This window comes from Hippopotamus amphibius, chromosome 3 (assembly GCF_030028045.1).
Source record: "Hippopotamus amphibius kiboko isolate mHipAmp2 chromosome 3, mHipAmp2.hap2, whole genome shotgun sequence".
In the NCBI taxonomy this organism is placed as follows: domain Eukaryota; kingdom Metazoa; phylum Chordata; class Mammalia; order Artiodactyla; family Hippopotamidae; genus Hippopotamus; species Hippopotamus amphibius.
Window position 1 is genome coordinate 40930597 of NC_080188.1, and position 15990 is coordinate 40946586.

At 36.1% G+C, this 15990-nt stretch overlaps 1 protein-coding gene across 3 annotated transcripts in view; it reads right to left on the reverse strand.

Annotated features, from left to right (window-relative positions):
* The window catches only part of UBA6 (ubiquitin like modifier activating enzyme 6), an 84054-nt gene that overhangs the window by 45460 nt on the left and 22604 nt on the right, over positions 1-15990 (reverse strand). For all 3 annotated transcript variants that reach the window (XM_057726409.1, XM_057726408.1, XM_057726410.1), the window contains exons 3-6: positions 14247-14341; positions 13679-13707; positions 9705-9799; positions 9082-9193 (exon numbers count right to left, since the gene is read on the reverse strand). In XM_057726409.1, the coding sequence (XP_057582392.1) occupies positions 9082-9193; positions 9705-9799; positions 13679-13707; positions 14247-14341 (331 nt within the window). The remainder of the gene's footprint in view (positions 1-9081; positions 9194-9704; positions 9800-13678; positions 13708-14246; positions 14342-15990) is intronic.

Sequence of the window (15990 nt, forward strand, 5' to 3'; positions counted from 1 at the left end):
ACAGAGAAGATCTATTTTTTTATCCAGAGCTCAAGAGAAAACAGACATGCTTCTTGTTCTGATGGGCAAAGACTGTTCTTAAACACCTTTTCATTAAGGGTGTAGCTTTCCGACGTTTCAGAGAGCTAAGAAGAGGTGGTAGGTCTCAATTACATTTTTCTATCTCACGTAGACAAATTTTTATCATTTCTGTGTGACCATTAATTCCCAAGAAGTGTGGTTACTGAGAGAGGCAAACCCTGTCCTTGAAAGTGACCACAGCCAACAGTTAACTGGTCTTCTGTTAGCTACCTATTTATTTTCGGTTTCTGAGCACTTCCCTTGCAATATTTTGACCTCATGTAATCAATGAAAAGGAAATATATTAAACAATTCTACTGTAGACCGTCTGCGAAGCATCTTTGTAGCAGGATGGATTTCAAGTTATCCAGTCAAGAATGGAAGTCTAAAAAGGGGAGAAAAAGATGGCGACGGAGTAGAGGGACGTGGAATATGCATCCCTCTCCACAGATGCATTGAGAATGCACCAAAAGACGCAATAATTACCACAGAGAACAAACTGAACACCAGCAGACGACCTTGGACACCAGAAAGGACCGCAAGGATCCCGACATAACCGGTAGGGAGGCATCTACGAGGGCTCAAAGAGGGTGAAGCAGCAGAGAGGTGGCAGACGGGAGGGAGTGAGAAACACACGGAGGGTCCGCACCGCAGCTCAGCGTTCCTGGACCGAGATGTCGATTCACAGCTGAACAGAGGGTCTGGGAGCGGGAGCATGGGAACCAGAGAGCTGGTTCACGGTGAGAAACATTGTTGCCAGAAAGGTGACGGACCGAGAGGACAGGAGGGAAGAGGTCCGCGGCGAGCAGTGCCTGCCCCTGAGAGCTGCCCGGCCATGATGGCGGCTGGAGGCTGCAGGCTCACGGGCGGCGGGGAGGAGCCGCGGCCATAGCCTCTCTCTCTCTTTCTGAGCCGCAGCAACAGGCAGTGGAGAGATGCCCTGTGGGCCACCTAAGGGGCTCAGGGATAACAAGTACCCTCAGGCACTCCGGCGGGGCTAGATTAAAACCCCTTGGAACCCTGGCAGCAGGGAGGCTGCAGAGAAAAAAAAAAAAAAAACTGGAAGAGAGGCCCAACTCTGAGACTTTCTGTTACACCTGAGCCACCTGCGTCCCTCTGCAACAGGCACCTCCAAGCCTGACTGAAACAACAGTGCACCACTGCTCACTCACTCCCAGGGGAAGGAGCCACTATTGTACCCTCTCCCTCCCCACACACCGATCCTTACAGACAAACAATAAAGGAAGCTCTGCTGGCCACAGAACAATGCAAAAGAACCCAAGGCGAGTAGAAAGACACTTACAGCTGAGACTCTAAGGAAACAGAAATATTAGTATCAATCCTATTGAACTGGTCCATTCTGGGATCAGTTCTGGATTTTTTTTTTTCCTTTATAATTACAATCTTAGTCCTAAGGGATCTACAAAATTTATAACATAATTTTCTTAATGCTATTTTTTATTCTATTTTTATTTTTTTTTTTGCCTTTTTATATACTCCTATTTCTAGCTAACTTTTTGGTCGTATGGATAATATATCTCTCATACTTTCCTTTCATCCCTATCTTTTATACATTTCTATTCCTTTCTTTTTATTTTCATATTTCCAATAACACTATGCTCTTCTCTTCCTCTTCCATCCATTTTTAGTTTATTTTATCTTAACATACTTATAAGCAAAACTATCGATTTGCTCAGACTCCTTGCTCTATTCTCCAGATGATGCACCGCCTTGGTATTTAATATTAGGTTTCTGTCTTTATCGTAGTTCTTAGTACAACTGTCTAATTTCATTCTGAGAATCTCCATTCTGTCTGGTGGTACTCTAGCTCTTTTCTATATTTGATCCTAGCTTACAAAATCTCCCTGGATTAGTGTCCGTATGTGTAAGGTGTTATTTGTTTGTTTGTTTGCTTTTGCTTTTCTTTCTGTTTGTTCTGTTCCAGTTGTCATCTTCTGTTGGGTTTCTCTTTGAATATCTGATAGCATACGGTGGTTCTATCAGGTCTTTCCAGAGCCTTATGTCCTAATGCATTCAGTAATTGTGTGTCTTATACATGTATGTGTTTCCTAGACTTAGTATTTGTTTAACCCAACACTTGGATATTAGTCTGAGGCTTGGACAGTCTTCTATAAACACCTCTATCGCCAGGACAAGCAACCCCAAAAGTTTGGACTACCACGAGGAAACAAAGAACACCATGCAGGCAAAGGAGCAGGAAAAAAAGCCACAAGATCAAATAAATGAGGAGGAAATAGGAAAAATGCCTGAAAAAGAATTCAGAGTAATGATAGTAAAAATAATACAAAATCTTGATAACAAAATAGAGAAAGTACAAGAAACAGTTCATAAGAACTCAGAAAAACAAACAGCAATGGATAACAAAATAACTGAAATTAAAAATACTCTAGATGCTATAACCAGCAGAATGACTGAGGCAGAAGAACGAATAAGTGAGTTGGAAGATAGAATGGGGGAAATAAACGCCACAGAGCAGGAAAAAGAAAAAAGAATAAAAAGAATAGAAGACAGTCTCAGAGACCTCAGTGATAACATTAAGCGTACCAACATTCGAATTATAGGCATCCCAGAAGAAGAAGAAAACAAGAAAGGGTCTGAGAAAATATTTGAAAAGGTTCTAGTGGAAAACTTCCCCAACATGGGAAAGGAAATAATTCACCAAGTCCAAGAAGCACAGAGAGTCCCATACAGAATAAACCCAAGGAGAAATACACCAAGACACATATTAATCAAACTAACGACAATTAAACACAAAGAAAAAATATTAAAAGCAGCAAGAGAAAAGCAACAAATAACATATAAGGGAAAACCCATAAGGATAACAGCTGACCTTTCTACAGAAACTCTGCAGGCCAGAAGGGAATGGCAGGATATAATGAAAGTCCTAAAAGACAGAAACATACAGCCAGGAATACTCTACCCAGCAAGAATCTCATTCAGATTTGAGGGAGAAATCAAAAGCTTTCCACACAAGCAAAAGTGAAGAGAATTCAGCACCACCAATCCAGCCTTACAACAAGTGCTAAAGGAACTTCTCTAAGTAGGAAACACAAGAAAAGGAAAACACCTACAAATACAAACCCAAAACAATGAAGAAAATGGTAAGTGGAACACACATGTCAATAATCACTTTAAATGTAAATGGATTAAATGCTCCAACCAAAAGACACAGACTGGCAGAATGGATACAAAAACAAGACCCTTCTATATGCTGCCTACAAGAAAACCACTTCAGACCAAGGGATACATATAGACTGAAAGTAAAGGGATGGAAAAAGATATTCCATGTAAATGGAAGTCAAAAGAAAGCTGGAGTAGCAATACTCATATCAGACAAATTAGACTTGAAAGTAAAGACTATTAAAAGAGACAAGGAAGGACACTACATAATGATCAAGGGATCCATTCAAGAAGAACATATCACAATGGTAAATATCTATGCCCCCAACATAGGAGCACCTCAATACATAAGGCAAATGCTAACAGCTATAAAAGGGGACATCTACAGGAACACAATAACAGTGGGAGACTTGAACACCCCACTTACATCAATGGACAGATCATCCAAACAGAAAATAAATAAAGACACACAAGCTTTAAATGACACATTAGACCATCTCGACTTAACTGATATTTATAGGACATTCCATCCAAAAACGACAGAATACACTTTCTTCTCAAGTGCACAAGGAACATTTTCCAGGATAGATCACATCTTGGGTCACAAATCAAACCTCGGCAAATTCAAGAAAATTGAAATCATATCAAGCATCTTCTCAGACCACAACGCCATGAGACTAGATACCAATTACAGGAAAAAAACTGAAAGAAATATAAACACATGGAGGCTAAACAATTCACTCTTAAACAACTAAGAAATCATTAAAGAAATCAAAGAGGAAATCAAAAAATATCTAGAAACAAACGACAATGAAAACACAACAACCCAAAACTTATCAGATGCAGCAAAAGCAGTTCTAAGAGGGAAGTTTACAGTAATACAGTCCTACCTTAAGAAACAAGAAAATGATCGAATAAACAACCTAGCCTTACATCTCAAACAATTAGAAAAAGAAGAACAAAGAAACCCCAAAGTGAGCAGAAGGAAAGAAATCATAAAGATCAGAGCAGAAATAAATGAAAAAGAAAGGAAGGAAGCCATGGCAAAAATTAATAAAACTAAAAGCTGGTTCTTTGAGAAGATTAACAAAATTGATAAACCATTAGCCAGACTCCTCAAGAAAAAAAGGGAGAAGATGCAAATCAACAGAATTAGAAATGAAAAAGAAGTCACAACGGACACCTCAGAAATACAGAAGATCATGAGAGACTACTACAAGCAACTATATGCCAATCAGTTGGATAACCTGGAAGAAATGGATACATTCTTAGAAAAATACAATCTTCCAAGACTGAACCAGGAAGAAATAGAAACCATGAACAGACCAATCACAAGTACAGAAATTGAGGCAGTGATTAAAAATCTCCCAACACACAAAAGCCCAGGACCAGATGGGTTCACAGGCGAATTCTATCAAACATTTCGAGAAGAGTTAACACCTATCCTTCTCAAACTCTTCCAAAATATTGCAGAAGGGGGAACACTCCCAAACTCATTCTACGAGGCCACCATCACCCTGATACCAAAACCAGGCAAAGAGGTCACAAAAAAAGAAAATTACAGACCAATATCACTGATGAATATAGATGCAAAAATCCTCAACAAAATACTAGCAAACCGAATCCAACAGCACATTAAAAAAATCACACACCATGATCAAGTGAGGTTTATCCCTGGGGTGCAAGGATTCTTCAATATACGCAAATCAATCAACGTGATACATCATATCAACAAATTGAAGGATAAAAACCATATGATCATCTCAATAGATGCAGAAAAAGCTTTTGACAAAGTTCAACATGCATTTATGATAAAAGCTTTCCAGAAAATGGGCACAGAAGGAAATTATCTCAACATAATAAAAGCCATATATAAAAACCAAAAGCCAACATCGTTCTCAATGGGGAAAAACTGGAAGAATTCCCTCTAAGAACAGGAACAAGACAAGGGTGTCCACTCTCACCATTATTATTCAACATAGTTTTGGAAGTTTTAGCCACAGCAATCAGAGAAGAAAAACAAATCAAAGGAATCCAAATTGGAAAAGAAGAAGTAAAATTGTCACTCTTTGCAGATGACATGATATTATATATAGAAAACCCTAAAGACTCTACCAGAAAACTGCTAGCAATAATTGACGAGTTTAGTAAAGTAGCAGGATACAAAGTTAATGTGCAGAAATCTCTTGCATTCCTATACACTAACAATGGAAGAGCAGAAAGAGAAATTAAGGAAACTCTCCCATTCACCATTGCAACCAAAAGAATAAAATACCTAGGAATAAACCTGCCTAAGGAGGCAAAAGATCTGTATGCAGAAAACTTTAAGACATTGCTGAAAGAAATCAAGGACGACATAAACAGATGGAGGGACATACCATGTTCCTGGACTGGAAGAATCAACATAGTGAAAATGACTGTACTATCCAAAGCAATTTACAGATTCAGTGCAATCCTGATCAAATTACCAATGGCATTTTTCACAGAACTAGAGCAAGAAATCTTACGATTTGTATGGAAACGCAAAAGACCCCGAATAGCCAAAGCAATCTTGAGAAGGAAAAATGGAGTTGGTGGAATCAAGCTTCCTGACTTCAAACTATACTATAAGGCCACAGTGATCAAGACAGTATGGTACCGGCACAAAAACAGAAAGGAAGACTAATGGAATAGAATAGAGAACTCAGAAGTAAGACCAAACACATATGGGCACCTTATCTTTGACAAAGGAGGCACGAATATACAATGGAAAAAAGACAGCCTCTTCAATAAGTGGTGCTGGGAAAATTGGACAGCTACATGTAAAAGAATGAAATTAGAACACTTCCTAACACCATACACAAAAATAAACTACAAATGGATTAAAGACCTACATGTAAGGCCAGACACTATAAAACTCCTAGAGGAAAACACAGGCAGAACACTCTAGGACATCCATCAAAGCAAGATCCTTTTGGACCCACCTCCTAGAATCATGGAAATAAAATGAAGAATAAACAAATGGGATCTCATGAAACTTAAAAGCTTTTGCACAGCCAAAGAAACCCTAAGCAAGACTAGAAGGCAACCCTCAGAATGGGAAAAAAAAGTTGCCTATGAAACAACGGACAAAGGATTAACCTCCAAAACATACAGGCAGCTCATGCAGTTTAATACCAAAAAAGCAAATAACCCAATCCAGAAATGGGCGGAAGACCTAAATAGACACTTCTCCAAAGAAGACATACAGATGGCCAACAAACACATGAAAAGATGCTCAACATCACTCATCATCAGAGAAATGCAAGTCAAAGCCACAATGAGGTATCAGAATGGCCATCATCACACCAATCAGAATGGCCATCATCACAAAATCTGGAAACAACAAATGTTGGAGAGGGTGTGGAGAAAAGGGAACTCTACTACACTGTTGGTGGGAATGTAAGTTGGTACAGCCACTATGGAAAACAGTTTGGAGGTTCCTTAAAAAACTACAAATAGAACTACCATAGGATCCAGTAATCCCACTCCTGGGTATACACCCAGAGAAAACCATAATCCCAAAAGAAACATGTACCATAATGTTTATTGCAGCACTATTTACAATAGCCAGGACATGGAAGCAACCTAAATGTCCATCAACAAATGAATGGATAAAGAAGATGTGGCATATATATACAATGGAACATTACTCAGCTATAAAAAGGAATGAGATGGAGCTATATGTAATGAGGTGGATAGACCTAGAGTCTGTCATACAGAGTGAAGTAAGTCAGAAAGAGAAAGACAAATATTGTATGCTAAATCACATATACGGAATCTAAAAATGGTACTGATGAACTCAGTGACAAGACAAGAACAAGGATGCAGATGCAGAGAATGGACTGGAGAACTCGAGGTTTGGGGGGGCGGGGAGGGTGAAGGGGAAGCTGAGACGAAGTGAGAGAGTAGCACAGACATATATATACTACCAACTGTAAAACAGATAGCCAGTGGGAAGTTGTTGTATAACAAAGGGCGTTCAACTCGAGGATGGAAGATGCCTTAGAGGAGTAGGATGGGGAGGGTGGGGGGGACCCGAGGGTGGGTTGGGGGGAAGTCAAGGGAGGGAGGGAATACGGGGATATGTGTATAAAAACAGATGATTGAACTTGCTGTACCCTCCAAAAAATAAAAAATTAAAAAAAAAAAAACAGATAAAGAAGAAAAGAAAAAGAATGGATGTCTACACTGATTTTTAAGTGGCTGTGATATTGTGATTACAGTAAGAAATATATATTTTGGTCTTCATTCATGGTTCCTGGCACATAGCTCCTACCATTCTTTTAATTTCCTATATAAAAAGTTATAGGTGCATCTTTTGTTATAATACTTAGTTTTGTCCTACTTCCTGAAGTAGCTTCAGAGTGATAAAGGTGAAGTGAATGTCTTGTTATTCATAACAAGCCCTTTCAGCCACACCTGTGTTTATGTTAATGAGGTGACTTTTAGAAAGCCCCTAAGGATAGGGGCTGGTTGTTAGTGGAACCAACCTTAGGATTTGAGGTTCAGAACTTTCAGCCCTATCTCCCAGACCTCTGTGGCTAGAGACTGACTTAGTCACTAATAGCCAATATATTAATCATTCATAGTTATGTAATGAAGCCTCCATAAACATCCCTGAACCAGGGGCTTAAGAGAACTTCCAAGTTTGTGAACATGTGGAGGTGCTGGGAAGGTGGCATACCTGGAGAGGGCATGGAAGCTTGGCACACTCTTCCCCATACCTTGATCTATGCATCTCTTCTATCTAGCTGTTCCTGAGTTATAGCCTTTTAGAATAAACTGGTAATCTAGTAAGTAAAATGTTTTCCTGAGTCTGTGAGCTGCTCTGGCAAATTAACTAAACCTGAGGAGGGGGCTGTGGAAACCTCTGATTTATAGTCAGTCCTCAGAAGCAGAGGTAACAACCTGGGCTTGCAATCGGCCTCAGAAAGGGTTGGAAGTGTGTGGATTCTTGTGGGGCTGTGCCCTTAACCTGTGGGTTCTGACACTATCTTCTCCAGGCAGACAGTATCAGAACTGAATTGAACTGTATGACACCAAGCTAGGTGTCCATAGAGTTGGAGAATTGCTTGGTGTGGGGGGAAAACCCATATGCATAACACAAGTCCCAGAAGTACTAAGATCTTAAAGAAACACAGGAGTGCTTTTCCCCAGACCATGGGTAATATCATAATTTAATCACAGGGAAAATCAGGGTCAACCTAGTCACTTTTAGAATTTCCAAGGTGCTGAGAAATTTTGTTTTTATTTGTTACCTAACATAGACTGAACTGTCGGTCCAGATTATTTACTCCTTTGTTCCTGGGTTATATGTTACTCTTTGCCCATGGCCTTAGGAAGAGTAGAATGTGCTTTCCTGCTCCTTTACTTTGGGCTTGACCAATGTGACCTGCTTTGGCCAATAGAATATTAATGGAAGCAACACAAACAGAGGCTTAAAATGTACCTGAATGGTTGCACTTGCCCCTTTGCATTTCTGCTATGTGAGATCATGTCTCAGGTAGCCTCCTGAGGTACATGGACCAGAGCCCAGACTGTGGAGTTCAAGTTTAGCCTAAAACTCCAATTGACATACACATGCATGAGAAAGAAATGCATGTCACTATAAACCACTGAATCTGGGTAGTTTTTCACGTACATTACTGTGAAAACAGCTGATTGACATATTTGCTTTGTGAGTAGTTCTAAAGGCCCTTTCCCTAAAATGAAGCACTTGAAAGGTATTAGTCTAAGTCTTTTAACCTAAAATTTTTTGATCTGCTCACTAGACTAGGTTAAATTAGTTATACTATATTAATACGTAATGATTTGTCTTATAATCTGTCAATAACATCTAATATAAAATGGAGTACCAACCTGGTATTTATCTAAGAAGGAGAGATCTGTGGTTTCATTTAAAGGCATAGAAGATGATGTGACACGAACGTATGGATTTAATTCTGCAATATGTTGAAGTACAGCTTCAGCCCTTAAAAAAAAAAAATCAGACCTTTACTCCTCTTTTGTTCAATAACTACATTCAATCTTTCAAACCTGGACACTTTGATGACATCAGAAAAACGTGAATGTCACAAAATTTCAATAGGAATTTAAACTGGAGAGGGAAAAATGAAGCTAAGACTTATTTTTACTATACAATCTTGAGATGTAGCATACTGTCATATTCCATAATAAGTCACACAATCTCAAAGTGTACCCTTATATGTCAATGCTCCTTAAGTCTCTTAATGATTCAGCAATAATAAAGACCTACTTAAACAATCTTTAAGAAATGCAATTCTACATAGCAATGTGAATGTATTAAAATTTTGACAAATATAAATAAATGTCAAAACATTCATCTACGGAAGAGTGAATTTACAGTGATGAGTTAAACAACTATGACTGAACTGGTGTTCTGGATAGAGAAAATATTCTAAGTAACTGAAAAAGTAAAAAAAAAAATCCTATAATAATACATCAAAATATCTTATCTTCACCTATTTCTCATATTAACAACATCATCTTCACAGAGAAAGAAGTTGGTTCCTAGATCCCATGCTTGGCATTTTTCTGTATCATGAATTGTAAGTGCCTTCAAAAAAGAGAAAAATATCTGTTAAAGTCAGGAGTAAGACAAGGATGCTCACTATGTCTAATACTATTTACACTGGGTTGGAAGTATTATCCTGTGTAATTAGACAATAGAAAGTAATTAAAGTCCTAAAAACTGGAAATGATATAAAGTTAGATTCATTTGCAAATGATATGACTATATACATGTGGAAACCCAGAAAAGTTCATGGAAAACTACTTTATTATTATTGTATTTTTTATAATGTAACAGTTTTTTAATGCCACTATATGATTTTTTTGGTAGAGATTAATGTTACATTAACTTGAATATAGTTTCATTATTCAATTCTGAAGTGAGATAAGGCAAATCTTAAAAGCAGGTTTTGATTACTTAACACAGTAAAATTGTAATTCCAAGTTACAGAGACATTTATGTAACAATATTTTTTAGCTACTAATAGCTTGTATATTGATGACAATAAGTAATACTTTCCACTTATGACATTTATCAATAACTTCTCAATAAAGTAAAAAATAATTAACACAATGGTCATTCTGCAATTCTAAATACTGGGAAATTTTACTATAGGTTTGCTGTAGGTGTGTGTATGTGTATTTTTATTTTTCAGATAGTACTGAACCCTAGTTGACTCTAAAAAATGAATAAATTAGGCATATTACCACGCACTTACGTTATGAGGGTGCCTTTATGTTATGTGAAAAACTACTTTAAAAAACAGTGAGAGAATTTAAATTTAGGAAAGTAGCATGTTATATAGATCAACATACATACAAAAATTTTAAAAATGTACATAAAACTAACATTTCCAAATGGTCATGTTCAAAGTAAGAAAGATAACTGACTAACTGGAAAAATATATTTTTAACTTATATTACAAGCCACAAATCTTATAGAAGGGGCAAGGTGTATGAACATGGAATATACTGAAAAAGAAATACACAGGGCCTTTTAAAATATTTAAGCATGTTCAACCTTGCTCAAGAATGAAATACCTTTTCTCATTCATTAGAATGGCATAAATCCAAAAATTTGATAATATGCTCTATTACTGGTGAGACTGAAGTGAATCAGGCATTCATTCTCACACATTATTGGTGGGAATGTGAGTAGCACAAAACCTCAATGGAAAAAAAATTTGGCAATCTTTAGCAAAATGACAAGTGCATTTCTCCTTTGATACAGCAATCCCACTTTTAAGAATCTATCACAAAGACACTGGAAAAAATATTAAATATATATATGTACAAGAGTATTAGATGTAGCACTATTTGTAATAGCAAAAGACTGGAAATAATCAAAATGTCCACAAATGAGGAACTGGGTATAATTATGTATGATACATCAGCACAATGTATAACCATGCAGCTATTAAAAAATAATGAAAAAAATATATTTATCACTATGGAGTGATATGCTGGCATGTGATAAAAAGCAGAGTAGAAGTATGGCACTTTACACGCATACAGACTTGCATGTCTACATGTACGTATTTGCTTATATTTAAAAACAGATTAAAAAAAGGTGATCTAATAAGGGAGGGAGGAAATAGGGTAGAGAGATGCTAGACTTACCTGAATATAATTTGCTTTATAAATCTGACTTTGGGTTATATGTCTCATATAACAGTAAAACTAAATCAAATTTAAAAAAGCAATCCATAAAATTCCAAAGTAAAATGAATAAATGGACAAAACCATCTATTTGAATTTGTTGCATAACTACACAAAGGAATTATTTAAAGTGACTTAAGAAAGCAGTTAATTTGTCTGACAAATCCAGATGGGATACTAAGGATAAAAAAAATCACCTTAAACTATTTTTGATAATCATATTGTTATTAATAATGCTGGAATTGCTATTCCAAAACTATGTCATGGACAAGTAGGATATAACATAGGATAAAGCAAATAAGTAATCAGGTTCATGTCATCAAGACCCAAAACCTTATAGTAAGAGAAGAGATACAAATGTAAAATCTAAGAAGTAAATACCCTATAATCCTAAACTTGAAACTCAGAAATTTCAGTGTTCATTCATGATTAACGTTTTAGCTCTGTCTACTGATAAGACTTTACAGTCGGTGACAATCAAAGACTACTGGGGTAGTGCCAAAAGGACTCAAGAACTTGAAGAAGATTCCCCAATGAAAGCATGAAACAATGTGAGCATCAATGAAAATAACAAGTACAATGGCTGAAAACACATCAAATATGTTTAAATCCATCATGACGTTCACATACACACATACAGCACAAGTTTCACTGGTCACTGTTGAGGGATGATAGGAAACTAGTGATTCTGAAAAGTAGTAAACAAAGGGAGAAAATCAAGTATTTATCCTGCCTGTTACACAAGTACTATTAGTGAAATCAAAGAAGTGATGAATGGAAACTTTTCTTTCTAAAATATTATTACCATTAATAAATGAAATAGAAATGAAAGAATTAAAATATCACAGCCCAATAAAACAATGAGTCTAGGCAATGGTCATTAATAGGTAGTAATAATCACAAAAAGAGATAACAGAATATTATTCCCTCCTGATGAGAGAACACAACATCACTTGTGAAGCAGCAGTGCCAAAAGAATCAAATCTGAATCTGATTCTCTGGATATAACTATCAGTTTACAAGAAATACAGAAATGGAGGTACATGTGATAAATGACCTGATTTCTTTAACAAGTAAATTGCAAGGAAGAAAAAAAATCAGGGAAGGGCAATCTATTGATTCAAAGAAACCAAGTTTAGTATAAGGACTTTACTGGGCTCCTGATTAGAACAAAACAAATTAAAGAAAAATTCTTTCATTAGACCATTGGGAAAATATGAACTCTAACTAGATACTTGATGATTGTGGTAGGCAGCCTTCTAAGATAGCCCCAATGATTCCCATTTCCTGATATTCAGGCCTTTGTGTAATCCCCTCTCCTAGTGACTTGGTTTTAATGACTACAGCATTGGTGATGGAATGTCACTTCTGAAATTAGGTTACAAAATATGGAAATTTATCTTGCTAGCACATTCCCTTTCTTGTCTTTTGCTTGCTTACTCTGATGAAACAAGCTACCATATTGTGAGTCACTGTATGGAGAGGGCCACATGGCAAGGAACTGAGGGTGACCTCTGACTAACAGCCAGCAAGGAACTGAAGTGGGAATGTTGAACTGGCACAATCTTGCCACTGAATCCTTTCAATAACTACATGAGCGAGTTTGGGAAGCAGATCCTTTCTTCAGCCTCAAGATGACTGCAGCCCCTGACAATATCTTGACTGGAGCTTTGTGAGAGACCCTCAGAGGAATCGGTTAAGTTGCACCTGATTCCTGACCCAAAGAAACTGAGGTAAATGCTGTTAAGTTGCTAAGTTTTGTTTAAAAATAACAATGATCTTTAAAAAACTGTTAACACTTTCAGGTGTGAAAGTGATATTGTGGTTATGTTTTCAAAAGGCTCTATTACCTTTTAGAGTTATATACTTAAATATTTAAGAATGATATAATAGGATATCTGAGATTTATATCAAAATAATTTGACAGTTAGGGGGCAGTGGGGAATGGGAAGAAGATACATGAAACAAATTTATCCATGAGCTGATAACTGCAGGTGCATGATGGATACATGGGGTTTTGCTAAAACTATTCTCTTTTTAAAAAAAACCCAAAAAACAAGTATTCTCTTTTTTTGGATAATTTTGAAATTTTCTATAATAAAAAGTTTTTTAAAAAGAGGAAAATAGAGAATTAAGACAACCTTGCTACTAAATGAAGAAAATAATTAGGCCAAAGTGAAAATAATATTAGCACTACTGATGGGGGAAAAAAAAAAAAGAGTTCATAACAAACAATTCTTCTTACCAAAGACGTTTACTCACTTACCTTAATTCCTGCAAGAACAAGATTCTTTGCTATAAAGGGGGGGGAAAAAAGGAATAACTTAATATTAGGAATTGTATATTAGATATTTCTTCATGGAGTTTGGTCACATTGTTGGCTGAATAATTTTAAAAAACTTTTTTACTACTTAAGAAACATAGATTCCTTAGAAAATATAGATGAACAAAAGGAAAAAAATACAATTTTCCATAATCAAACCACACTGAGATAATCACTCTTAAAATTTCAGCATATGCTTCCAGACATGCTGTTATGAACGTGTGTGTATGTGTGCTCTACCATAATGAATTCATTGATACAGAAAAAGATCATTAATAGCTATTAACATCACAAAAAGCAAGATAGTCATTACTGGTTTCTTGTGGAAAAATGTAACAGTATGAAATACCCTTGCTCCCGCTGCCACTGCCCTCCCCATCAAAACTGAATCTGATCAAGGTTTTGGATCTAATTTCCTTTATAGAAAATAATACAAGGGAAATGAATTAAATTCTTTAAATTATGTTGCTCAAAAGCATCATGTAAAATTATGAATAAAAATACTGCTTACCAATTTCCAAACCAAGACCACCCATACCACTTAAGAAAACATGGGACTTGGCCATCTTCTGCATTGCTGTGTCTCCAAGAACGTACCTCTGTCGACTACATGTAAAACACAATGAAAAACAAATTATTTTACCAAAACTGTATATTCTTTTAAAGTCATTTGCAAAGTAATAACCAGGCAGCTATATTCTGCCCACAGACTTATTTTGGATCACTTGAATAGTGCTCAAAATTTCTGAATTAATTGCCAAATACATGACATATTTTGAAATATTAGAATATCTGGCACCACAGTCCACATTCCCTCATGGCTACAGAGTTGAGCAGGAGTTGCCCTGTTTAGAGAGGGAGGACTATGTGGTCTAGACTTGCCACAGTTCCCATCTTTCTGCTCTCATTTATGACCTCAGTGGCCACCACAGGCATTTGAGTTTGCCACCTCCACTTGAAGCCTTTCACTGTGAAAAAGATTTATCAGGCAAAAAATTGGTTCCCTTCTTGGAGTTTAGATGACTTAAAGGTAAGCAGTTTTCAAACATTATTTTAAATATAAAAGCTGATAAATTATATAAAGGACCTTGTTAAGTTATCCATCCTAACAGTCACAAGGTAGTATCAAGATGGGAATTTCAAAAAATACACACTGGCAATTTTAAAAAGTTACATATACTAACAAAGTCAATAGTAAGAGTTTATTTGAAACAACACTAATAAACTTGATGCTATACTAGTTTTTGAAGATAGAGGCATTCCAATGGATTCTCACCAGAATCATTCTGAAAGATGAGTTCAGTATAAATAAATAATTCCAGAACCCTTTGGGTTACAAGCATTTCTTTTTGGAATTCACACACATGCACATATACACATGCTGGTTTAATGTATGTTTGTTTAATGTATAGATGTTTATTTAATTTCCATATTTCAACTATTGATATTCAATACAAAAGCCTGAAAAGGGGTTGCTTGTCTAGTAAGAAGAAACTTTATAAACACAAGCTCTCTTTACTATTTCCATCCTTATTCCCTACAATATATAATAAAACCCAGACTTTTCTTCTTTATTTTTTAAAATTTATTTTATTGAAGTATAATTAACTTACAATGTTGTTAGTTTCTATACTGCAAAGTGATTCAGTTATACACATATATATTCTTTTTCATATTCTTTTCCATTATTGTTTATTACAGGATATTGAATATAGTTCCCTGTGCTATACAGGAGGACCTTGTTGTTTAACCGTTCTATATATAATAGTTTGCATCTGCTAATCCCAAATTTCCAATCCATCCCTTCCCCATGGCAACCACAAGTCTGTTCTCTATTAGACTTTTCTTTTTAAATTGGTATTTACCATTTCTGCTTCAGAGATAAAATTGATGCATTTATTTATGAAATATTTATTGAACATTTAATATGGTATGTATGGAACAGGGTATTATATAGTCTTACAACCCTTATTTGTGTACCCCTAAACAATATATTTTTAAGTTTTCTCTGTTTTGGAACTTTATATAAACAGGATCATTTTGAACACTTCTAAGAGTTACTTATATCAATGTAGCTATTCATTAATTTTCATTTCATGTTGTATTCTATCATATTACACTATTCTATTGTGATAGTGTACCATAAGTTAGCTATTCTACAGTTTTGGACAGTTACCAATAATGAGACTACAAGTATTCCTATATATGCCTCATGGTACATGTGTAGTAGTTTCTACAGTGCATATATCTAGGAG